Source organism: Pezoporus flaviventris, unplaced genomic scaffold (genome assembly GCF_033815535.1).
Source record: "Pezoporus flaviventris isolate CSIRO_AGI_PZ_B2104156 unplaced genomic scaffold, CSIRO_AGI_Pfla_v1 ptg000031l, whole genome shotgun sequence".
NCBI classification, from domain to species: Eukaryota; Metazoa; Chordata; class Aves; order Psittaciformes; family Psittacidae; genus Pezoporus; species Pezoporus flaviventris.
In genome coordinates this window covers 21,524,911-21,552,120 of record NW_026892579.1, presented here as the reverse complement: position 1 = coordinate 21,552,120, position 27,210 = coordinate 21,524,911, and the positions used below count along the sequence as shown (strand labels likewise).

General features: G+C 40.3%; 1 protein-coding gene across 1 annotated transcript; it reads right to left on the bottom strand.

Moving 5' to 3' along the window:
- Window positions 1-3,074: 3,074 nt before the first annotated feature.
- Window positions 3,075-27,210, bottom strand: HMGN3 (high mobility group nucleosomal binding domain 3). The gene is given in 6 exon segments (XM_061460428.1): window positions 3,075-3,466; window positions 3,580-3,693; window positions 6,010-6,057; window positions 6,707-6,736; window positions 12,524-12,574; window positions 27,025-27,210. Coding segments are annotated over 6 exon segments (441 nt in total). The 5' UTR covers window positions 27,040-27,210; the 3' UTR covers window positions 3,075-3,283.

The following is a 27,210-nucleotide window of genomic DNA, read 5'->3' as shown; positions in this document are numbered from 1 at the left end:
GCATTATTTATGTTATTTATTCTAATAATGGATCTTCATTTACTTGCTATTCCTTCTCAATTTCTCCACTTTCCTGTTTCTGAAGTTCTGAACAGACCAAATGCCACTCAAACTTTCAAGAGTTGAGCAAAATGCAGTGAAACAACTTAACTTGCACTGCTGTTTTAGCACAATTTCCATTAGCATTCCCCTTGGGTATCTGCATCTCATTCGCACGGGTCTCCATTCAGAAAAAGCTGCCTTTGCCATTTGAAGAGACAAAATACCAAGGGCAACCTTGTACTGACAAACGCAATTAGCCCAAGGTCAGTTAAGGATAGGGAAGCAGCAGAAAGTAACAACTGAAATTATACAAAGCTAAGGGAAGGCGGAGCTGTGACTATTCAAGTGACTTATTTTTAATCATTCATTGGGGTTTGTTTCTGATGCACCTGCCTTCTTTAAGAACTTCCCAATTTATTTTCTTAATGTACCTTGAACTCCCCAGCTGTTACATGGACATACCACTCTCAGAACATATCACTCCTAAGGATCACTCCAAACCTTGCGCTCAAGTGTGAAGCAGCCAGTCGCTAAATGTCACTGATGATGCAAGTTTCTTCATGGGTCAAATACAGCACCTGGCACTTCCAAGTGCCACTTCGCAACTAAAATACTTACATACTTCCTGAAGGTGGTCTGCAGGATCACCAGCTGCCCATGAAGGCTCCAGTTACATACCCCTGAATGTGCAACCATTCCCTTTTTCGAAAAAGGTCTAGAACTTAAACACAGTGTTTTAAAATTTCTCTGAACACTTGCACATAGAGGAAAAAGACAGGAAAGCATTGCATTTACAAAGCACTTCCAAAAAAACAGAAACTTTACATTGATCAGCAGGACAGTCTGTTTCATTAAACTTCACCTAAGTCGTTTTTATGCCGTTAAATGCTTCTGACAGAACTCTGAATCTCCAAATCTGGTCAAACTAACAGAAGAATTTTATGCCAAAATGACTAAGTTAGGACACTGTGTGATTAGTTTAAGGACTCCACTTCTGTCCACCTTTTAGGCATTCAGTAGAAGGAGCTCTTCTAAAAGAAGCGTGTCCAGAAACATGTCAGTGCCTTGTGATGCTCATGCCAAAGCTAAGTTAAAATGGTAATTTCAAGAACTCCAACTATCTACATAGGATTAGGCCACTAATCTCTCAGCTAGCCACACAAAATGATGCGAGTACACAAAACCCTTCCTCATAGGAACGATAAACCCATAAATTGGCAAATGCTTAGAAGTACTGCTTTGATGATTTTGTGAAACAGCTCAGACGTTTCAACTTCCTGTGACCCAGAGTGTCTAAACTAACTGGCTTTCAACAGTCCATCAGAAAGCAAATCAGTACTGCACAGGACTACCAAATATGTATCACTGAGCAGCAACATGGACTTTCCCACATAGGCTACTATCCTCCATTAAGCTACAAGTTTTGTTACAGCCCTCTCTCTGCCTTCCATCACCAAATACAGAGAATTAGTTTAAATTTCCTTCCAAAACTAACAAATTCATGATGCTGACAAGAGCCTCCCTTTATTTGGCTGTAGTAAGCCTACCACAAGACCAGAAGTGGGGTTTATCTCAGTGCATGTCTTAACTACTATTCTAGTCAGCATATATAGTTTTAGTAATCGATCTTCAATTTTTAAGTATAGAGAGGCTTGGCTTCTCTTCTGTTTTAATTAAAAAGGCAACTGGAGATTTTTTCCAAAGAATAAATAGAACACTAGGTCAGGCAACAGTCATTTATTTATTGACTTTAACAAGCAAAAGGTATCCTCAGACATGACGGCCAACACTTGAGCAATACAGATCAATGCTATTGAGGAACATCTTTTCTCTCACCCCTCCCATCCCAGGAGTAACAATAGAAATACCAGGGCCCCTAGAGAAGAGAGAAGGAGAAAAATCATAATAGGCGCTTAGAATGAGCTGCAGAGTTGAAACATGGACACTGAAAAATCATTAGCTAATCTACCATATAACTACAATCACCTCAAAAATAACTTTCATTGCTCTGTTTCTACTAAGTACCAAAGATATAGCGCTGTTTAACAGCAATTTCAATGTATTAACAACTGTCCTCAGCTGAAGCAGAACAGCAATTGCTATTTATATTAAATTTGAGGCTGCAGATAGAAAGGTTTCTACAGAATACAATGCAAGTTAATGAAGAGAGAGCAGGGGAGAAACAAAGCTACTTTTATGTTACTGTATGTCTCTATCAATCAAGCAATTCATTCTGTATTGATAGCTCATTGTGGACACAATAACCTGATAGAATATGACAATTCTACTCACCCTGTGACAGTGTATCTGAAGAATGTATCTATGAAGAATGTTATCTATAAGTCCCTTAAGTTGTGGGCCACTGAAAATCCCAGCCTGCTACTCCTGTGTGGGTATTTCTCATATCAGACATCAGCATAAAAGCAAACAGACTGCATGCAAAACAACTGTTGCCAAATCCTTTCGTCTTCCTTGTAACAGCTGAAATATGAGTAACGCATTCCTCAGATGTAGAGAAAACATTAGGAGGCTGTAGTTTTGCAGGCAAGAAGACCTTTTATTTTAATCCATTAAAAGAACCCAAGATAGTCAGCAGGTGGCCACATCTATCCATGTTTCATTAAAATCACATAAACCCTAAGTACAAAAGCACCACTGATTATTGCTCTAGAAAAACTGCATGAAAAATTCAAATACGCACAGTAAAAACATCACCATATGCACAAGACTTAATTTCTTAAAGCAAGTGTATGGAATGCTGATCCAATTTTACACATACCTTGCAATATTAAGTTGATATTTATATTACTTGGCAACAATGGGAATTTCTAAAAGCACTGTTATGAGAAGGGAAATGTTCATATACAGTTTAATATGTCAACTATCATAGTCCTAAAAAAATTAGCATTTACAAAATACTTGATAAAAATATTTTTTAAAAGTTGTCCAAGAGGTACATAAAATCAACCCAAAATTTTCATGATATTTCATTCATCCTTGTCACCTACAGATTCAGTTTTCTGAGCCTGTAGAGAAGAAAGAAAGAACCGAATTACTATAGTGAACTGCCCATTGCACGCCTAAATACCCGAACTACCCTTGCTCCTTCCATTTCTTATTTGCAACATCTCAGTTTCAAACCTATGTCCACCTCACATTTACACAATCAGAACAGGTACATTCACACACTTTTCTTGAATTATTGGTCCCACCTTTTCAAGAGCAATACAAGCCTTACCTGTCAGCTTCCACTGTTCATACTGAAAAGCACCACACTACTATCTGTTCCTATGCACTGCACACATGCTGAATGCTCTACCGTACCCTCAACTTTCACTGTTTCAATCTGCCCTTTTACTGACAGTGTGCTGGGTAGGGCACCTCTGGATGTTCAAACACTAACAGTTGAGCGAGAGATGCGAATCTGCAATAACATTATGGGCAATAAAAAGAAACATTATGAACATGCTATCAATGTCTGAAAGGCTGAATCAAAAAACACTGATTCAATCAGCAGGAGGTATGTGTGTAAAGTACCTCTTCAGCTTTATTTTCACCATTTTCAGATGGTGTAGTACCTTCCTTTGCAGCTTCTTGCTTTTCATCCTTCTTCCCTTTAGCACCTTTGCTGGCCTTTGTTCCAGGTTCCTTCTGACAGGAGATTAAAAACACGGGCATAGACATTGTATGAGTAGCCAGCACCCTACATCTTTAGGAAAAAAAAACCACCTTCATATGAACTAAAAAAGCAAATCTTGGCAAGCTGCATATGCTGGACTGAAACAGAAAACCAGTCAAAGACTACCTGGAAAATGTATATCAAAAGAAGTTATACAGAGACTCTCAAAATTTCTGGAAAATGCTGGTGTCTGCTTCTTTATTGGGATACAAAAACTCCTCAGACCATTTTGGTAGAGCTGAGCTGTATTACAGGGAAGTATATACAATATATCTGCATGAACAAATACAATTACAGTATATTGAAAGCTTATTCAGCCAAGCACAAACACCACACTTGGTGTAACAGCACTACATTTTAGCATGAAATATTAAATTAGATTTAAAAAATTAAGCATTTTTGTTGGCTGTTCTTTCGTTAGTTTGATAACATCTGTGATGTTCATTCTGTGTCAGTGAAAGAACCAACCAACACACCAGGGAGGCAAACACTGATACAATTCCATCTGCAGCAACACAAAGCAGAGAATTTATCAAAAGAGGCTATTTTAACAGCTACAGTTTCATTTGGAGATCTGCTCTTAAATGATTTGTATGTTGAAGTCTGCCTTTTTTTTTTATGCTTCTCTATGTACATATTTATATTTGTGATCTAACGCTAGTAGAGACATATGTTACGAATTTTAAGTACCACGGGACATAGACGTTATTTAATTGAAAATTTTACATTAGTATTTAAAGTAGCTTTGGTAAACACTGTAGAGATCTTCTACGTGATCATTTGCTCCAAATTCTCTATTCAAAATGGAAATAGTAGCTGTGAACAGGGATATTAAGGCCAGCCTCCTTTCATTAACCACCTCTCCCCAGTGATCCCCATACAGGAGTGGGGCAGTAAACAGGGAGTGCCAGTAATCCTAATCCCAGAGCAGCCTGAATGACTCCTTTCACCCTTCAAAATTACACAGCAGCTATGATGCTTAACTGAGAAGTTTATTGGTGATGAGAGTCCTGACTCTTCACCTACAAAACAATAAACTAACGAACTGACTTAGAAAACCCATAATTTGCAAACTTTTAACAACAAAAATTATCTCAAATCCATGCCCAGGTCTGGTTGTTTACAAGCAGGTTCAAAGTACACACTTTCTGATTTCTGTTTAGGAGGCGGAGATGAATATACTCCTCAAAATTTACTCCTTAAATTCAGTTAGTTTGGAAAAACAACCCCAACAGATTACTGTATAAAAAAGCTACCAAGGATAACGTTGTAATGGATTTGAATCACCTGAATTGAGCTTCAAATGCCTTTCATGCAGTTTAGGCTGACTCCTTAACACAGAGCTCATTTTACAATGCATACATGAAGTTACAGAAGCTCCCATATTCCCTTCTTTATTAATACCCCTTTTAAAAGGGAGCAAGATGGACTCAGCAAGACTTTATGAGTAATTTAATTTCATAAATCATAAAGTGCTTGAAGTCACAGAGTTTTGCTTTCACATGCAGACTCTGTATCCTGATACTTGCCACACTGAAATACCAATAAAAGGATTTAAAAAATTTAAGTGTGAGGAGTGTTAGATTCAGTTTCCAGCTTTTTTTTTTTTTTTTTCTTGACAAAACAATTGCTCTTATTTAACATTCCCCTTGGGCACAAATAAACCTACAGTTTCTGAAGTACATGATCTGTATGCAGGAATCCTGAAAAGGTATTTCAGACACTAATAAGATTTCAATTTGACTGTAACTGGCCTAGAAAAAACAAACCATTCAATTTAAATACATTTAATTTCACCTTTAATTATAATTGTGCATTCTCAGCAACGGCCAGGCTTCAAGAACAGATAAGAGTTTCTCACTGTGAAATGAAGTACTGCCCCTCAAGACAAGGAAACAGGATGGCACTGAATAATCCCAAATCCCACTGCAGAAATTGGTAGGCCTCAGGGACAGCTTACTCACCAAACCTGTACATCCCAGGAAAGGTGTAGGAAAGGTAAAGGTTCTTCTTAAACTATGGAACTCACTACAAACTAACATGGTCTGCATATCAAACAGGCAAGACATTTTGTTTGGGCCAGTAATGAGGCCAGGAAGGGGTGGAACAGAAAGAAAAGAATGATCTGTTTCTTTTCCTGGGGGGTGGGGGCAACAGGGAGCTGCGGGGAGGGCAGGGGAGCCAATGCCTCACAAAAACGCTCTGAACTGAAATGTTTGCAGAGCAAAGCAGGAGCACACTTGTTTACCATTGGCTACAATGATGGCATCAAAAAGGAAAGTATTTACCTTGGTGGTTTTCCTTGGTTTGGGTTCAGGTTTTGGCGGAGCAGGTTTCTATAAAACATTTTTAGTTGCACAATGTGTTAGACATATTATCAAAAGCCAGCTAACCACCTCCACACCCCAGCCTCCCCCACCACACACCTTCCCTGACTTCCTGCTCATTAGTCTGCATCTAGAAACAGACTCAGAAACCTTAATGCACAAAGGAACCTCATCACTGTACACACCCATTCTTATGAGCTCACTCATCCATCCAGCAAAGCAATTTGGGGTCACTCTAAGAGTAAACATGGAGATAAGCAGTTACTGTTAAAAATAATAAAATCAGGTATGTTCTAACAAAGAGGAACTAAAACCAAATACTAGCAGTGGGCATCAAATGGTCCTTGAAGGACTGCTCCTTCTCCTTCCTGGAGAAGTAGTTGCTTTTCCACAACTAACATCAGCCTGCAAAATAATACGAGGTCAATACTGCACATAACAGCGTTGCGGTCAGGTGGGGAAATGCATCTTTTGTCAGAACAAGCTGAAACCTGAAAAACTGAAACCAAGAAAGCACAGTTAACTTCAGCTCTAGAGTTCTTTAATATCCCTCAGCAAGTATAAAAAGTGAATCAAGCCAAATATAACAAACCTGTTTGGTCTGAGAAACCATATGTGCCTAGAAAAGTATATACCAGGAGGTGTTATACATACTTACAGCTGACAATCTTGCTGATCGTCTTGTGGGCTACAGAAAAAGAAAAAAAAAGGAGAAAACATTTTTATAGGCTTACAGCAAACAGTATCCAAAGCAATATAATACCAGTCATTTCACAGTGGCAGCATAAAATACGCCCCTACCAAAATACAACTCTATTGACAAACACAATTCATTTTCTCCTCACCTTGAACAAAATTTTACGGAGAGAGTCATGTGAAAATCAGCAGTAAAAGCTGTTCAGATATTATAACATCTAAATCTCCATATGGTTTAATACCTCCCCATTTTCCAAGTCCCTTCCTGCTCCAAGCTTGACTATCGCACAGGACACCGATCCTTTCTCATAAAGACTCAGAATGATGTTTCTATAACCTAGCAGATGCTACTTGTAATAGCAGGCAAAAAATGCCATCTGATTAACAAGAGAATGAAGTTAACATCCTTCCGTAGAGGACATCAGAGTGCTAAAATTTCAAAACATGAAGGTAAGTCCTTCCACTTCCTCAGTTCCCCACACACTCAATCTGAGAGTCCAGCTGCACAAAGACAGATGCAGGGCAAGGGGGAGAAATTATTTCTTCTATTTAACCAATTCTGAAAAGGAAAGAAAAAAGATACTCTGATTTCTCCCACCTTTCTTTATCACTTCAACACACTTCCTTATTCAATTTTATTTATCTGTTCTTTTCCATAAATTTATTACTGAAGTCTTAGAAATAGTTGTAAGCTCATTAGTTTGTTCACGGTATTTCTGTATTCATTAAAACAGATGAACAGATGAACACATGATCCAGTCACAAAGCATGGTTATCAAGCAGTTAAAGTTTGGTCTGCATCACAAACCTGCCAAAATAAATGGACAACTCAACTGGGACAAATATCCAATGTAACACATCTTAAAAGGTGAATCAAATGTATCTTCTTAATTACATATTACGCATTTAAATTGAGCTAAGAAAACATGGCTCCACACATCTTGCAACATGAAAAAGCTGCTGTTAATATCTGAAGAATGCAGTAATTTGTATTCATTGAAGCCACTTAAGTATTCTTAGTGGAAAGCAGTGAATAGCTCAGACCTGCATTCATTAAAATAGAAGTCTTATAAAAAACACCTGAAGATATTTTCAGCTATCAAATATTTATGCTGTAAAATAATGCTGAGGCCTGGCATTATTCTACAGGAGGTTAAATAAAGCATTTCACTTGGTCAGGTAATCAAAGAACTCCCAGCTCAAGGTACCTTCTTTTACAAAACTGTTTTCTTAACTGGTTCCAGTGCATTTGGGCACTAGAATATTTTGTTAACAACTATTTGTTTTAGAGGATAATATGTTCATTCTCTCCCACATTCCCAAACTGTTCTTGTTCCATGACTGGTTTCATAGAAGGCCTGTATTGCCGTAAGAAAGGCAGCATAAACCCCCAGTTCTTTAGAAATGCACAGCGGCTAAATGATTTTAATTCTGATTCAGAGTGTGTAAGTATTTTGTGTTATCTAAGGAGGGAAGTACAGTCAGGTCAGCAAAAGTCACATTTTGATGTCCTTTTGTCCCCCTTCAAGCAACTGTACTAACCCAGAAACTAGCAGCTCGCCCCAACAGTTAGTTTGACACTGGCCCACTAGGAAACTTCTACGGAAAAGCTATGAAATGGAGCAGACACAGAACAACGCTGCACACTTCCCTACTGCGCTAGCTTCTGGCAATCTAAAGCTGTGAACTTTCCAACCTGGGTATTACATCCACATCATGTGTTTATTAGTCCCTGAGGGTCATTTTCTCCATAAATTTGTCTAATAACCTAGTGAACCCATTTATACTTTCAGTTTCCAGAACATCCTGTGGCAGCGAGTTCCATTAATAGGATTATGCACTGTGCGGAAAAGAGAAAAAGGAAAACCTTCCCCCCTCTGTTGTCTTTCCTTTAAACTTCTCACCTTTTACAAGGTTCCTCTTGTTTTCAGTTTCATGAGTAATAATTTCCTAACTGCCTTGCTCTGTGTTACTGATGATTTTATCACGCCTCTGTTAGATGAAAAATCAAGACAGTCAAGAATCCTAGAAAATCTGGGTGGTTTGTTTTCTTTGGGCTTTTTTGTTTATTTGTTTGTTTGTTTCCATTTCGGTTTCTGGTGGTTTTCTCTTTGCTTTGGTTTGTTTTGGGTCCTCTCCCTTTCCCTCCCCCAACTTGCTCTGCATCCTTTGTCCCAATATACTTAGTATCCTTTCAATTCTATCACGACCCTTATAAGGAAGGGTCAGGAGAACATTTACTAATCCCACATCTGGGAACACAACACACTAATCTTGTGATACACTGATTAATTCACACTCTGTCCTCTAGTATTTTTCCCTATATTCTAGTTACCTTTTGTTTAGAAGAACCAATGTCTTCTAGTAACCACTGATTCCACAATCTCTCCCCTGATGAACAGCCAATTTGGTGACCATCACTCCCCCTGTGTATTCATTTGCATTTCTCCATAATCAGTTTCAATTGACGTTTTATCACTTAGTTATCAGTGATGTAACAGCCTTCTCTATCTCTGGCTTCTGACTACCCTGATGATTTTTTTATCAGGGTAGTCAGAAAGAGAGGAGCAAACTGCAGAGGAAACTTCTGTCCCTCTTCTCCTAGATCACTAATGAACATATTCAGCAGCACAAGCCCAAACACAAATCTGTCCAATATTCCACTGGTAAGTCTCCTCCGTTATAAAAATTAGCTACTTCTCCACTCTTTTCTCACATGTGTATTTGTTACCAGTTCCTAGGAAGATCATCCATTTAATCCATGCTAGTTCAGCTTCTTTAAGAACCCGTTTTGGGAGCCTCATCAAAAAGTGTTCTTTCATGCAAGTAAACTCAATTGGTATGCTGCCATCCTCAGACCTGTTGACTTCTACAAAGAAATAAAATGCCTGAAAAATGACTTCTCTGCAAAATCTGTCAACTCCCTCATTACACATTTATCCATATACACTTAAAAAACCCCACCCAACCAACCAAAAAACCCCACAAACAAACAACAAAACAAACAAACCCTCCCCTACTTTTGCAAGCTACTACTCCAGGCTTTATTTTCCAGAATCCCTTATGTAAAGTCCTGGGAGCATTTCATCACCTTCAGTTACTCTGGTGCTGAGGCCAAAGCAAGCAGTTTGGCAAATGCTGGGGAATACTGTCTGGTTCTCGCTCACACTCCACTAAAGAACGTCCTCCAGACTCTACACCCATGAGAAATGGCTCTGCTGTGAGAACCTCCCTAAGAATTTTCCACAGCAGGAGTTTCTTTACTGTTTTTCAGCTTCACATTCACAGTGCTGTAGGGTTTGCTCCTTTTCTCATTATTTTCCATCAACACAACAACACCTTTCAAAGCCAATACATTTCCCCAATTTTGCTGTTAAGTCATTCTGGGTTTTTCTGTTTGGTTGCTGGGGGAGGGGGCAGAAGGGTAGTGGGGGCTTTTGAAAAACTGTATGCTTTTCTGCAAGCCTTTAGCAGGGCATACCACAGAGCCTCTCTGCCACCTGAAACCATTAAACTTTTTTGCTTCTCCTTTTAATAGGCTTTATTTATTTTTTTTAAATCCCTTTCTTGATATCACACCTGACCACAGCAGAGTTTATCTGGACTTACATTCTTGCAAGGATGATGAACCTGAATCTATTATGGCCACAATTACAGAATAGTTCTCCAACAACTGTCTTTTTAACTAGCTCCTCCATACTACGTAGAACCACATACAGCTGATTATTTTTTTTACTGGTTCTATGATTTGTTCCTCCAGAGAGGAGGCAGGTACAGTTCTAACTTCTTTGTCTTTCTAAAGCAATCCTATCCCTTTTACGAAATGTCTGAAAGGGAACCAGAATGTCCATTAACAATGTCCTTGGAGCCCCTCTGATCTCCCTTAACATCCCACTGCCATTTTAATTACTGTGGTCAGATGACATCTGGCACAATTTCTACACTCCATACTTCTCATTTATACATGGCTTGGCAATCCATAAAGGATTCTGCTGTAGTTATTAATACAGTTAATCTAGAGAAATATTAAAGACGCATAATAGAAAGCCATTCTACCACTAATGCAACTTAGCTCTCAACCCTGTGTAATTTGTGCTTTGGTGTCACAGCGGCCCCACAAATTTCTGAGTTACTCATTTTATCAATGTCCTCATTTAAAGCCAGACATTCTGAATTGCCCAGACTTAGATTTGCAGCTTTTGTATTTTGGCTCAACTGCCTGTTTTCATAGATGCGAATTAAACATCACTCTATTTCTCAAGGCTGCTCTTTACATTTTCAGATGCAGACTTCTATGGCTTCTGTGCTTGCCTCTGCTCTCCACGACAACAGGGAGCTCTGACTTCACCCTAGGCACTCTCAAGAACATGCCGGTCTCCCCTCAGATGTTTAGTTCAAAATAATTCAAAAATCTCCTCAGTGCCATCCACAGAGGTCTGATTTTGTTCAGACTGAAGCCACGCTTTCCGTTTATATTCTATCTATTCCAAGAGCTCCCAGTTTCTAATCTAATCCTACAACTATTTTCCTCATTCACACACTAAGAGCTATAGGTGTATCTACTGAGACTATCTTACTTTGTTGTCGGGTTTCCCTCCCTCCCCCAGTAGCACCTCACCTTGAAATGAAGACTAAGAGCTCTGGTACTTCATTCAGCAGGCCCTCTCCAGAGAGCCTATTTCTGTAAGATTCTTGGTCTTTCTTCCTTACGCTAGCAATCAGATCTCAAATTTTTACGAGAAGGAATTTTTCTGGCTCTTAAAGTTGGGCAGAAAAAAACATTCATTCAGAGCAAAGGAGATTATAACTTTACTATGATTTAGTCAGCCTTTTCATATTTTATGGAAAAGAAACTGATTTGTCTTCTAGAAAGTTCCATAGGAAGACACTGAGATATCAGAATCTATTCCTCTTAGACCTCCTTTTTACTCTGTTTTTTTTTCCTGGAGCTTATTGAAAACTTTACTATTGTTTGAAATATTTTGACATTTCCACTGTACCATCTTTCTCTGCCAGACTGAGCAACAACCAACTTCTCAATTCAGGAAGTGTAAAACTTCATTAAACTACTTTTTCCTGTTTAAATATGCTCAAAGATTTAGAAGAAGAGTAATTAATTATTAATCCATTTGAATATTCACCTATTCTTTCAAAGGTTCTGATTTAACTTCATCTGGCACAAAAGATAACAGCCTAAGAAAATGAAATCCTCATAATTCCCTACCTGTTTTTTAAATTCGTATTAAGAGCTGTGACAAACTACCAAACTTTACTGCAGAGGTCAAGGTATCACTAGCGGTATCCTTCCCTTCTGTAACATAAGTTACTGTGCCCTTAAAATAAATTCAGACAAATAAAACACACAAACGTGTCAGCTGCTCCAGTTTAGAGCCTGGTATCTTAATTCAAGACACCCTTCCACCAGTCACTTAAGCTAAGAATAGTTTTGAAGCAGACGGGCTTAGGTGTGCGCATTAACCTTCTTCTGCCAACCTGCTAGAGATAGAGCAACAGTTGCAGGCAGTAACACCTTACACTGTTGTCACAGGATCCAGCAGAGTTTGTCTATTAAAGCCCTAAGTGTTTCTTAAATTTATTTTATGCATTAATAACCTGCATGAATCTCAGTATACCAAAAGCAATTTATGCTAGATAAGTTACAAATGTGGTTTACTGTCATTATTCCCTCTGAAAACAGTGGGGCAAGACTGCAGATCTCCACTTAAACAACTACATGCCAAAATGCATTTAAAAAAATAAAATAATAAAGAATACTTGCCTCTTGTTTAGTTACTTTTGCTGCATCCTTGCCTTCAGCACCCTCTGGAGACTGAAAGAAAATATTAAGTCAGTGGTTTTATTACAGACTTACAAGCAACCATGCAACAAGAAGATTATGGTTAAGTCTTCTTTTCATACATTTCAGTAACTTGAAGTCTGGCAAATTTACATTAGTATTTACAAGAAACACTGTACCAGAGTAATTCTAGATTTTCCAACAAGAACACAAGGACTGATCATCACCAGGTACATACATATCATATCATATCATATATCATATCATATCACAGATCATCCCTCAGTGGTCCCTCTTGCCAATTAACTAAAGCATCTGCAGGTTCCAGTGGGAGTTACATCTCATCAGCAGTCGGCAGCACAAAAGTATGAACTGGAAATCTGAGGTTTGTTCTATAGGGCTTTTGAAATCTCTGAGAAATTTAACATGTTTCTTCCCAAACATGAACCTAAGTAGTAATGAGATATGATGAACCAAAAAAGCACAGCATTACTGAAATAAGTGATTTTTTTTACCTCATTTACTCAATTTGCGCCTCAGGTTCACTCAGCTGAAAGCTTTAATGGTATCTTTCCTTCATCTCATCTCCTCCATCAGAACAGCAAAAATCAGTAAAACACCAAGACACCGACAGGAAAGCTAGGGACAAACATATTTCTTCTCAAGAACAAAGTATCAACCCTACTATTTCAAAGATAGCTTTTCAGAGGTACTACAGAAATGTTAGTTAAACCACAGGTATGTGTGTGTAAAATCAAGTTTGTGAGCTGTTGTTTTTGGGGGTTTGCTTGTTGGGGTTATTTGGGGATTTTTGGTTTTGTTTTTTTTACACAACTCAAGATATATTACTTCATGTTTTGCAAATGACTGGGTTCTCACCTAAGAGCAAACGATTCATGGAAAAACAGCGAGCAGCAGCAGTTAGAGGAGAACTACAGCAACGGCATGTGTTTCAAAAAGGCATTTAGCAGGCAGCAGAGAAGACAATTTGCTTGCTGTTTTGTTTTTCAATCAGTAAAGGAGCAGGCTAGCTATCTTTCCCTTTGCCTTTCCATTGCAACCCTAACCCAAACCTCACCCACAGATCTTGATATGGAATGTCTGTTACACAGTTATGGTTTGGAGCAGAATAAAAAAAACGGCTAGTGTGCAGCAGTTGACCACTGCCTTCTCCTGGCACTGGACTCTAACATACTTAGAGAAGGACACCCCCCACCAGAGAATAAAACATGGCTTTGTTACTGTGTGCTCTCCTGACAGAAAGGAAGCATGCCACGACAGCAGCTGGTTTAAAAATCATCGAAGTAGCTAGAAAACAGCAGGCAGTTAAGCAGCACTGCGCAGCACAGAGCAACTCAGAATAGCAACAGTCAGGCATCCAAAATGGAGCCTGGCTGTTCCCTATGCTACTGCAGCCTCACCAGCCACCTACAGGATCGTTTCAGGTTTGCATTCCTAAAAGCCTTTCAGTTACTTAAGAGTCGCTACAGCTTGACGCTACGATGCAGGGAGCATCAAAAGCCGTAGTTTGTACAACAAAACTAAATAGTTCCATGATGCCTGTCAATAACGAAGTCTTGTTTCCTACAGCTTCCCTCTTCAATAACGAAGTCTTGTTTCCTACAGCTTCCCTCTTCAGCTCATGATATGGTGCAGGTTCTGGAGATAGCTTTTCTGTAGCCCATGAATTTATAACACCTGTTTCACATGAATTTTCTCAAGTCTAATAAACTTGCACTGCACCCTTTCCCTGGGGAGGGGGGAACTCGAATGGCATCTTTCCTGACCTGAGCACCTATTCATAAGGAAGGTCTCTCCAATTTTATAATCTTTTTTTTCACAGTGACGGCGAGGCCCAATTTTTTCAGGGGTAGGGACAGAAAGATGGCATGATTCATTTCCATTGGAAGCCAGGCTAAAAAACACCACCAGAAACTAAATGAAGCTGACACTCCACAATCAGGCTTTTTAAACCTGCTTCCCTTTCAGGAGCTTTGAAACAGGGCTAAATCATCACAAGATGGCACTGCCACATGCCGATAGCCCTGCAGTAATTGCCCAGGTGCAAATATTCACCCTTCAGTACTGCACGGTTAACATGCAGTAATTTACCCCACTCTCTTTAGAACTAGTAAAAACCAAGTCTCCTACATGACGGACAGGGCAGCCTGATTTGAGATGCCAATGTAATTGTTTGACAACAGATTTTAAATGTTCATGAGGCTAACCACAGGGGGGGAAATATATTAAAATACTCTTAATGCAACCACAACCACTGTATACTACGATACATTACACAACATACTTCAATTGAGTTAGCTAATTAGCCCAGCATTCCCTCCCAGGTTAGAAAATCCAAGAGCAATTCCAAAGGCCACATAACTTTCCTCTGTGAAGGGACATGCACAGTAATAATCTCAGAAGTGTGAATAAGCAGCAAGGGGTTCTGACATGCTCTCATTTCCATTTCAGACCAGCTTCCTCTTCTCTGCAACCACTACAAGTCCAGGTGTTTGGAGGCTGTGCTCATCCTCCCAGGGCCTTGGCTCCCCACATGCTGGCAGAGCTGCGTGGAAGGCCATGTCATGAATAAGGTAATTGATCCAGCTGAAAAACAGTCTGCTGCTTAAACAAATTTATAAATATATATACAAATTATAAATATATAGTCTTCCCCGCTCCAGCAGAACCATTTTACTGCACAGCTGCACAAACAATTGAGCCAGTACAACAGACAAGAATGAAGTGGCACAGGGCAGTTGCAAGCAGCTTGGGACACTTTAAGCCAATAGACACATCAAAAAAATATGTCAGATATGGTTAGAGTATATTTGTTAAAAGAGGAAGAGAAACTTCCTTTCCTGTCTGCGATCCTGCTTAGACATCCCAGTGAATCCCAGCTGATCTGGATCTTCATGCTAGTTTCTGCAGTACCTTTTACCTCTCTCTAGGGACCAGACAGATTCGTACACAAATGGATTTGTGCCAAGCATAGTTCCCACAGAAGGTGGCATGCCACAAGCAGCGACTGTCTGCACTAGCGTCTGGAAGTCACAGGACTTTAATGTAGATACCACCAAAACCTTAAAGTACTTGTCTCTAACTCTTCCACAGGAATCCTTCCCCCATCTTTTGTCCTGGTGACAAACTACTGAAGGATCTCTGATTTCAAAGCAACCAAACATACTAAGCAACCCACCCCCTTGCCACGTTTTCCTTGGTGTAATGCTGTGGCTCACCATATTTCACATGACAGCCCACTTACATTTAAACACACCCTGGATACTGTGCCTCACATTGTAAACTAGTCAGGAGCAGTACTATATAAACTGCAAGTTTTGTGCCGCAAAATCAAAGACCACTGCAAGCGCTGAACTGCTTGACAAGGTCTCTTCTCCAACCTCAGTAATTCTTCAGCTATACTCTGTCACATGCGTGTACTACCCTATAGACCCTTTGTGCCTTAGTGTATGGATACCTACAAGAGACAAGACAGACAAAAAAAAAAGGCAAACAAGGACACAGATTATGGTGATTTATTTTTAATTCTCCAATCACAGAGGTACACAGAAGGAAAGCAGCTGACTGGCTAACTCTAAATATGCTTTTCACATTTAAACTAATAGCAAGTTTTAGGTTCAGATGACCACACATTGTGTCATAACTCAATTAGCATTACATGTTAGCAATAAGATTGTAAATTAAGCTGTAGCTAAGCTTTGTAAGATCTGTCAGAGCTGCATAACTTTTATACCACAAGATTAACCTGGAAGGTTGCATGCCAGATTCCCTACCAGCAATCAACTCTTTTTTTTATTATTTGCTTTTTTCACACCCCTTTTAAAGGACAACCTACAAAAATTAATTTGAGAAGACAGAACAAAACAAAGGAACATGAATACAGTATAGAGAACATTAAAAAAATTATCAAAGCAATATCAAAATTAAGCTTGTTTGTATACACAGTTCCAGCATTTCACCAGCTGCGAAGTACATAGAAGAACTAGTGCTTCCCTGCACCAGGACAACACTGCAGTATCTGCAATGCCAACACCATTACAGAGCTGTTAAACTGAAAATAGAAAACTAGGTAAATGTTTTAAGGAAGCATTTAATAGTATACACAGGCAAATTTCCTTTTTAAATTGTCCTTAAGGCTGGGTTTACCTGGTAGAGATGCACCACGAAAGAAACTAAAAGCTTCAAGTCTTCTAATCAACCCCCTGCAATATAAGCAGGATGTAATGAGAGTACCATAACAAAGTAGTGAAAGCACCTCCCTGTTCAAGAGATCCAAAGGTACATTTAAACTTGCAGTGACTGGCTTCTGGATAAATATTTTGTGCTTAAATGAATGGATTGTACTATTATAAAGGAGTACATTTAAAAGCATGAAGAATGAGAATACAACTATGCAAGAAGTAACAGTCAGCACAGAAGGTTGCTTATAAAATTAAATAGACCACTCATTCTCTGAAGGATCTTATTACCAGCTGAAACTCAACACCCTGGCTCTGATGGGACAGAAATTAGTCTTTTCATACCCACATTAATTACAAAAAAAGCAACCAAAACACCCAAACAAAAGAACAAATGAAAAATCAGATGCCAATTTCATCCTAACTACCAGCTTATCAAGTTAGAAAGGCAGAAAGCCTTAACTGTCCTAACACTTGAGCACTCTCCTCCCTTCCTTGCAAGCTGTTCTGTTCCAGCCACATCTCAATACGATGCCTGCAATGGGATTTGCCAGTAGATACTTTCCTGGCTCACTGTTCTAGCTGCCATTTCCACGATGTAATGCTTTGGTCATTCCTACAACAACTTCCGTCACCAAAATACAAGCTCGCAACAAAACCACAGTGCAAGAAGAGAACACATATCAAATCCTAAGCTTTTTCCAGGTTTACTGCACCATTTTTCTATTTTTTTTTTCTGCCCTCATTTCCCTTTGAGTAGGACTCTACATTAGACTAAATTTAATACAATAAATTGTTTCCTTATGCATGCTAGAATTTCTAATTATTTGTCTTCAGAGCACTTCTGAACTTTGTGCCTGTTCATAAATGTAATTAAAATGCTGTTTATTTCTGGGTTTAGATTAATGAAGACTACATACTGACTAATTTAACATCAGCCAACTCCTACAACACCCTTCTAACCACTGTTTCCACATTTATCTCCTTCAGCATCTTACCATTAACCTTTGTTTATAGCTAGTTCTTTCATCTGTTTTCAGCGGATAAAACAGCGCTCACTGCCAAGCCAAGAACTTTACAAGTAAAGTTAATTTACTCTAATAAATGCTTTAAGAAATCAGGTATTCTTCCTACTACACCTGTTCATTTCTTTTTTCTACCTAGAGCCTGATCCTGGACAAGGAAAAAAACTTGTATGCCACCAAATAAAAAAAACCAAGTAATTCTGACAAAACTACAAGTGAAGTACATAATAAATCTTGTTAGGGATGGATTCTTTAAATACCCAACCAAAGTGATACCTGTCTTGCTCTCTTAAAAAAAAAATCCATTAGAAAAACCCAAACAAAAAGTCCTGCTTTTTATTCTTTGAGTATATTTTAATCTTTTTGTTGAGAACTATTACAATGAAGTATTACACAATATGTCATTTTTAGATTTAAATCCCTCCACCTTACATCTATTAAGAGTAGAATATTTAATTTTCTAATTCTTTTGGGGAGAATGTCAAGATCATAAACCTCTGAAAAGACAAGTGGTACTTAAAATCTTAAATATAATGAAGACCATAAATATCCCCTGGTATTAATATACAATTAGGGGGAAAAAACATCAGGGAAAAGTCTCCATTCTTGGTAAGAGATTCAAGCCAAAGAGTGACTGGTTGATATGCACTGCATTTTCAAAGAATATATAAGAAAATAAAAAAACAAACATTCTTGTTCTAAGCAAAATCATTAGGTTTAGGAAATGCATTTTATTATATTCCTTAATTCTTAAGAGGTAGCTTCTGTGAGCAATTCCAGGCAAGCCAGAAACCCAGTCAGGCCTTGAGTACTTCTAGATATTCAAAACCAGGGAAAATAAATGCTTTTCCAGAAGAGGAAATTCCTTCACTGTAGATTTGAGGTTTTGGTATTCCCACTGAAAAAAAAGGTCAAAGATTGACCAACATAATTTAAAATTCATTTGTATTTGTTGGGATATTTTGTAAGTCTCACAAATGGTTTGGTTTTTATTTTTCCTTCCAAGTTTGTTTTCCCTGTAGTCAGATTTTTTAATGTGACATCTTCTACCTATAGCAGAGTGAAGAAGTACGAGCAATTTCTAGAGGCTCTGATTAAAACAACAAAGAAAACAACAAAAAAAAAAACAAAACCCACAATCTCCAACACACACACACACACACACCCCCCAGCATTGTAATTTAAAAGTAAACAGTTCCTTTTTCAGCAAGTAAAGTAATCAGCTGTATTTTGAAAAATACAGATCAGCCATGGGAGCAGTGAGCACAGCGCATTTGAAATTGCTTGGTTTCCTCTTATACCAAACGTAAGAATTCAGCTAGGTAGTAAGTAAATTCTTGTCCCAATATTTGCTTAATCATTTTACTGCCACCATAAAATAAAAAACACAGATTCAAAGAACATGATGGATGAAATCCAATCCCTAATAACATCATTTCTTTGACCTTTCAAAGCTGATTAACTCATCTAAGTCAACATACACAGGCAGTTTTTAAAATCTTAAAGATGAGGCTCCAAAATCTGCATCTAAATTGAACTGATCAGATCTGCAAAGCAAAGCCAGCACAAAGTGCATCTGAAAAAAAAAAACAGTAATAAAGAAAAATATCTACTTAAAGATTCAGCAACCATTTTCAGTAACAATCAATTCCTGAGAATAGCCACCTCTGACAATGAACATGATATTCTGAATGACTGAAAAAGGGCGTACAATTCTTCCCCTCCTAGAGGACATAACTGTGATAAAACCACAATAATCTAGAAAGGAACCTTTCTGTTGTTTCAACTAACTGGTGCTACAGGACGTCAGACCTCTGAGACGGTGACAGTAGGTCCACAACTACGAGGTAGGTACCAAAGGCACAAACTGATACAATGCCTTAGGTACACTGACCTTTTACAGCCCGGTAATAATTTCAGCTGTGGTTAACAGCAGTATTGCTCTACTACAACAGCCAGAATAGAGGGCTTCATAGAAACCTAAAAACAGTTTCAAGAGAAAAGAAAAATAAAATGTCTCCAGGAGGGTGCAGGTAGGATAAGGAAGAAATGATGCAGGATGTTTTCATACTACAAACACAGCACCAACACCTCTCCTCAGCTCTACTTGAGAGAAATGGAACACTGCAGAGGTAAAAATGTCATTAGACAGCTGATTGCCAACTATAGAAGCACTGTCTACTACTACCACACTCAGGTAGCATTAGGACAACAGAGAAAGCTAGGTGGCAAAAGCAAAACCACCCAACAGTCCCAACAAAGCCCATGTTGATGAGAACATACACAATTTTTTGTTTTCTGCAGACCAATCCCAACAGTCTCAGGGAACACAGCATTTTGTATTTGCAGCTTTCACTGTTCCCAAGTACACCCACTGTTTACTGCAGGAAGACAGGAGCTGTATCTCCAAGTTGCAGGTGTAATTAACTGAAAATTGGCAATTTCCAAAGACGGCAAAGGGGGAAAAAAAAACAAAAATACAAGGACTCCTCCCTCCCCAAGAGTCCAAGGACTCAATCTTACTGACCACTAAGTTGTTCCGATTATTCTAATTAATTTCTCCCTAAGTTAAGGACAACCAAAGAAGGTCTGGCTAAGGCTGATAAATGCCTGACTGCTGCTAAGAGTTCTGCCCTTCCTCATCTAATCATTCCCGCCCATAAACCAGCTTAAGTCTTTGTGCCAAGATATAGGAAACTAGATCAGCAGACATATCTGGCCAAAAACTACCTCAAACACGCACAATCTCCCACAGACTAAATCAGAGTAAGAACAGGAATGAGTATCTGGAATTGCTTCTTTTGGCCTGTACACGCCATCTTGAAATATCTGTTTGACTATTGTCCAAACTGTGAGTCTCACACTGCCAATTTTGCCAACAAAACTGGTATAAAAGCATCTTACTTCTGCATACAGCCAATTGTCCATTCCCAGCCTACCCCCTTCTAACAGGTTACCACAAAATCATTGCGTCACTGTGCAACATGTCTAAATTGGAACAGTAAAATGATCCAGGATTTAAATAAAGAAAAAAATAATCAAAAGCATGTCCAAACTTGTTAAGTAAGCAACTGTTAAGAGGATCATGGCCTAAAATATAAGTCCAGCAGATGAAAACACCTTTTTGGCTACTGGGCCATGGGATAAAACATTGTGTGTGCTGGTTTTGGCTGGAATAGAGTGCAGCTAAAGAACAGAAAATAGATGGTGGCCATTACGATCCTACAAAGTGCTAATTTCCAAGAAGAATTTCTGGTTTACTTACTCTTTGCACAAAATACAATATAGCAATCATGTCAAGCAAAATTCAACTTCATATAGTTTCTCTCAAACTACAATACACCTTGGACCATACCAGGCCTATTCACAGCTATTGCTTGGGTATAAAACAGCACAGAAAGAGAAGTTTTTCAAGTAACACAGAAGAAAAGGAGCCTTAAACTAGATAGCTTATACCTGCTACATCCCATTTACACACAGGACTTCTTTATTTTTCAAACTTAACAATACTGATACTCTAGAATACAACACAATATTACCACCCTTGCTGTGTTGAACTATTGTATATAAAAAGATTACCTACACCTGGTTAGTTATGAACTCAGAGGTGATGACTTACAGAGTAGATTGTACTACTGGCTACACCTCATCAGGTACCACGCTTTAATTCACCCAAGGACCACTAAGGATGATTTTTAATTGGCAATTCACTGAGAGTTGTCCATTAATGAAGTCTAACTATATTTCAGTATGGTCTAAGACAAAAATTTATATACACTGTCACAAATTGCTAATGAATGGGTCAAATTTTTTACAGACTCATATAAAGCAATCAGAAATATTTTAGATCTATAAATCCTTGGTCAATGAACTTTTCATCTCCATAACCCTAAAAAGCAGACTTCAGGTTAGAGATAATGACATAGTTTTAGCTATGACTATCTTCAATATAAAACATGGACGAATATTTCTGCATGTAATTTAACAGCCCTGTAAGTATCATTTAATGCAACATGGCATAGCAACATTTCCCAAGAATGATTTTCCTTTGTGCCACTCAATACTGCTACACTGTATTACATCCAAGTGTACCACGCACAGATAAAAATCTGTGATCTTCTCTACTTAATCTTTCTGTGAAAGATGTAGATCCTCTGAGTCAGTCTGGTCACAACAGATACTTGGTGTAGGCCACCTAAGCAGTTTGCAATTGCTTTAAATACGTCGAGGTTTAAAATTCTTAATAGTTACAAATTCATTACAAGTGGTACAATTTCTAAAATCGGTGAGAAAACTTCCTCTTCTCTTGTAGCAGACTTCTGCAATCTTTTAAGTTGCTCAGGCACCTCTTTGTTGTGCTTGAAAGTTAAGTGCATGTTTACAAAGCAATCGTTTTACCTGTCCCTGCATAGGATGTTGAAGGTAGAAGCCCACATGAAGGCTCTGCTGGTAGGTTAGGCAGGAGTCTGTCAAATTCAGGGGTACCTCAGCAATGCAGATGCAAAGAAGGCTATCTTTGGCTGTTGCCTACCCTGTTTTCCAGTAGTAACTAAGTGGTCTAGGATTGATCTAATAGGAAAAGTGGAAAAAGATCTACCTTTTCATAGCTCTGACTTCTGCTCTTAGTCTTCATGTTGCACAAGGAGAAAGGAGGAAGCAGTAAGCAGCATGAAACATGGGGAGTTCAAGCAAAAGTCTAGAAGGAGAAGTGGAACAAAACGGGAGTGGGGAGAGGGCAGCAGCCAACACATATGGATCTTGTACTGAGCCCCTTTACCCTACTAATCACCTCCAGATGATGAAATAAAATACGGAACCTCTCCTATTTCTGCATCCCACTGCTACCAATGTGTGCAGTTAGTTGTGTTCTGGGCAAAACTGAAGTATGCCTCTGCCACAAAGAGCTTCCAACCCTAGTAATGAAACAAGTTGTTAAGAAGGCGAGTGTCCTCACAACATCACTGGAACTGCTCTCCTGCCAAGTAGCTTCAAAATGAAGATAACCACTACGTTACATGTGGTACGTTGAACTGACACAGACTGATACACAGCTTAAGTATTAAAACATGGAAATGGACATGAAATGCAGCTGAACAGCACTTCAGTGTACTTCATACTCCTGCACCATGAACGCAAACTCACCTGCTACTCTTTGCACAAGATCTACACCTCATTCTACAGACCAAAGAGCAACAGCGAACATTCAGAGCCACAGCAAACAGAACTGTCATCTGCAGAACCCTCAGCTTCATTAGTTAATTGGTATTTGATCACATACAAGTTGCTCCAACAAAATTTTAGAGAACTGGTCACTACTGCAAGTTCCTCTACGTACGCACCACAAAGCAAGACAGCAGATTTGGAGAAGTAACAACAAATGCACCACTTGAGTGCAGAAGGTGCTTGATAGGGAAACGGGGCACAGAAGTAAATGGCCAAGTTGTTGGAATGGTTCCTTCATCTTGGATTCTCAGCTTAAGATGTCTGTCCAGATTTTTTACCCCTCCATCAGTGAATGAGGAACAACATTTATCTTTGAGTATTCATAACACTTCAGAAATGCAACTCAAACATGTAGAAGAATTTCACAAAGAGAATTGAGTTCAGGTCAAGAAAAAAAAGGAAAAGTAGAATTTAACAGCTCTAGGTTTGTAAATGTAAGGATATGTGTTTAACTCCAAGGACTAGAAAACACACTGATTGACCTTACTAGTTGTTTTGCCAATCAGGTAAGAGTCCCACGAAAAAAATCTAGCATGTGATCATGTAACTAAATGCACCATGATAGGACAACTCTGAAATACTGCACCTTCTAACTTCCACTACAGAAGCAGCATTCCGAACAAAATACTTAGAGGGTTTGTTTTTCTGTAGTAACTATAACTAACTCAGACTTTAAAGAAAATGAATTTGCATAACAGAACAGGAACCTGCCACAGATGTTCTCCATTACATTTTCACAGCATCAACTGTATTGCAGAAACTAACATTCCTGATTACAAAGAAGTGTTGAATAGCCTACAGAAATGGCTAATTGAACCATATTTTTATTTGCTCTGAAGCAACAGCAATATTTAAAGATATTAAAACAACAAAACTTGGAAAAGTTACATTTAGTCCTCACATCTGATTCAACTCCAAGTGTTTTCAGAACAATGTGTCAGGTGTAGGCTGTGTTTCACAGCATCAGATTAATGAACAAGTTGGGTCATTTTGGAGTGCAACCCCAACTAAGAGGCTCCCCAACCAGTACTGAACAAATTACCACTCAATCCGTTAAGGTCCCTCAGAGATGATGCACATTCTACTTAAAGGGCTAAGTACCATTCATCTTGATGATGACCACATTAAAGCTGATGTATGTATGCTTATAAAGACAGGTGTCTGTGACCGTACCACGATCCTCCTCACCATCAGGTATGGAATGGACCTTCATCCTTTTATGGCTGACATGGAGACAGTTTTGTTTGGGCCGTTTCAAGGTCAAGGTGTTTTCCAACATGACCCAAGAGTTAATTTGAGCAAGCGACAAAACAAAACACCTCAATTCATTTCATTGCTATCAATACCACAACAAGCATTCTGGTTTATCCCACACTGTCATGCCATTCTTCTTGTGAAAGGCCACATTCACACAACATATTATTACAACAGATAAAGGATGCAGTAATCTGACAGGAGTCCAGAGTTCAATACCTTTTTGTTTTAGCACAGTATTTAACACCATCTCAACACACATGAAGTTTTTCCTTTTCCCCACAACCCTCAAGGAATGAGTAGCAACATCCCAATACCTGGGGCTGCAGCCCTCTAGACATGGGGAGACAGCCCTATATTTTTTTGTTCATATTACTAATAATAAGGCCAGGGACTCAGCAACTGACTTTTGCTTACATGGAGATGAAAAAAAAAAAGAAAAATCAGACATGAAAAGAAAATCGAACAGAAAGGACCAGTCAGTTTAGATAACCAAGGCATCCATAAAAACAGGTACAGGCGGATTTGTGCCCTTTCTGGAATATGATTTATTTATTTGATTTATTTATTTACCTCCATAACTGTCAAGATTTCTCATTTTGACTTTTGAAGTTTATTTCCTTATAAAACTTTAAGTGTTAGAAGGGTTTATATAAGTTAGAAATTTTAACAGAAGAACTGACTAGGCACTGCATGTGATGGTTTTGTCTCCATGTGGAAGCTGACTGGTGTAATCATTCAGCTATCACTGCATGATTATCTTCTCACCCTGTGGATGTTTTTCTGGAGCAAAAATTGACTACTGTAGAATACTTGGGGCAATTTCACTTTTTCTCAAAAAGCAAAGCCATTAATAACACACGTTTCCTGGAACCAATGTTACCCAAAACCCATACTTCATGTATAATCTTTTTAATTTAAACATTTACCTGTACAATGCTAAGGAAATTAAAATTGTACCATTAAAATTCACTTCCATTGCTCTGATCCCATATGCAATGTTTTTATTACCTTTTTATAATCTTTCTAGAAAGAAGACTCATTTGTGTGGACTTACTACTCCAAGATCATTTCTCTTGTTAAACATTTCACAACAGACCACAAAAAACCTACAAGAGTGACTTTAATTCTACCCCCTCTTACGCAGGCCAGCCTGAAATGTTATCCATAGCATAAGAACGCAAAAGGGCAAAGGAAACAGGATTGGAAGTTTCAGAAGTTGTGGACAGTCCAATGGGCACATGCTGATTTTCAACTTTTCTGTGATGATAAGCAACGGTGCTAAAACAGCAGAAACACTACCTGAGGCCTACATGAGGGTGCAATGACAGAAGAGCAAGAGGAAAAGCATTCCATAACTCCAAGCCCAACTGTCCCAATAAACACAGTCAGCCCCAGAGCTGTATCCATTTTCAGGACTAGAATCACGTTCTTAACAATGAATTAAATAATTCAGCAGTGTACTCGACAATTTGACACTTTGACACCTCTCATGAAGAATAACAAAAGGACAACAGCTGAACAGAGCTCCCTGGAAGCCATCATAACTTTTATTAAAGTGCTGAATTAGGGTGTATTAGGAGGTCACAGGTGACATTTGGGAAATCCCCCAAAACACAAACTGCTTTGCTTTGGTTGACCTAGTTACAATTAAATGACCGCAGCTATGATTTTTTGGCACTGCGTGTATCAGTGCCAAGCCCCTTGCTGTCCTCACCCGGCGCCTGCAGAAGGCAAGGCGGCGAGTTCCTGACGAGGATCACCTCCAGCGGGGCCTCCCGCGGGTGCGCACCCCGAGGGCCGGGCGCTCGCCCCTCCGCCGCTCGCCAGGAAGGGGGCCAGCTGCCGCCACCCGCCCTCAGCCTGCCTTCTGCCAGACCGCAACCGCTGCCCGCGGCCACGACGCCGCGCAGCGAAGAGAGTGACAGAAAAGCCACCAAACCCCACCACAGCGAGCCCGGCTGCCGAAGGGCCGCCGCCTAAGTTTCTCCTGTCCCTTCGGTCTCACAACCGCCCCCCCCCCCGCAGCTCCCTCCCGAGGCGGCTGTCCGCCCTGAGATGCCCGCAGAGCGGAAAACGGACGGCGACAGGGAGACACCGGCCATGGCCCTTCACCCTCGTCGTTGGGCTCCCGGCCCGGCGGGGAGGCGGCGGGGGCCGCGCGCGCCCCCTCAGGAGGCGCCTCCCCGCCCCCGGGGGCCCTGCCCGGTTGGGCGCCGGAGTTGGTACATACGGGTCTGCCGCGGGAGGCGAGGAGAAGGGTGTAGTTTGTTTTAAACATGGCTTGCCTCTCCCCTCCTCCCTTCTACCCTCGGAGCCACCACCCGGGCACAGCGAGAGGTGGACGCAGCAAAATCCAGCCGCCCCAGGGTGGGGGCTGCCCCTTCCCCGCCGCTCCCCCCTCCGCGGAGTTTGCAAGCAGGAAACTCCGCCCGCCGGGGGCCAGGGGCGAAGCCGCAGCTGCTGCAGCGCTTCTCCCCAGTGGCGGAGGGAGAGGAGGGGGGCCTGGAGTTGTGATCGCGCCTTCACCCCCCGGGGACGGGGGCGATGCAGCCCCGCGCGGCAGTGGGAAAGTAAACAGGGGGCGGCAGTGCTGGGAGGGGTGGAGGGGGCTTGCAACAGGCAGCAAAATACCCGTGTGAGGGAGCAATCCGCGAGCTACGGCACGGCACAGCGGCGGCGGAGCAGCGGGCGTCCCCGGCCCCCAGCGCGCAGCTCACCCACCGGCTCTGCCCGGGGGAGACGCGGAGGCAGGACCCATCACACGCCCGGGGCGCCTTACCTTTCTCTTCGGCATAATGTCCCTGCTCCGGGCCGCGAAAGTAAAGCGACGAAAGAAGCTCCGGCTGAAGCGTGGATCCGCCCGGTGGCAGTGGCGGCAGCGGCGGCGGCACCGGCGTCGCTAGTGCCCGCAGCTGTGCCCGCGCCCGGTGCCCGCCGCGCCGCCCTGCCGCCCCCGGCGCCCCGG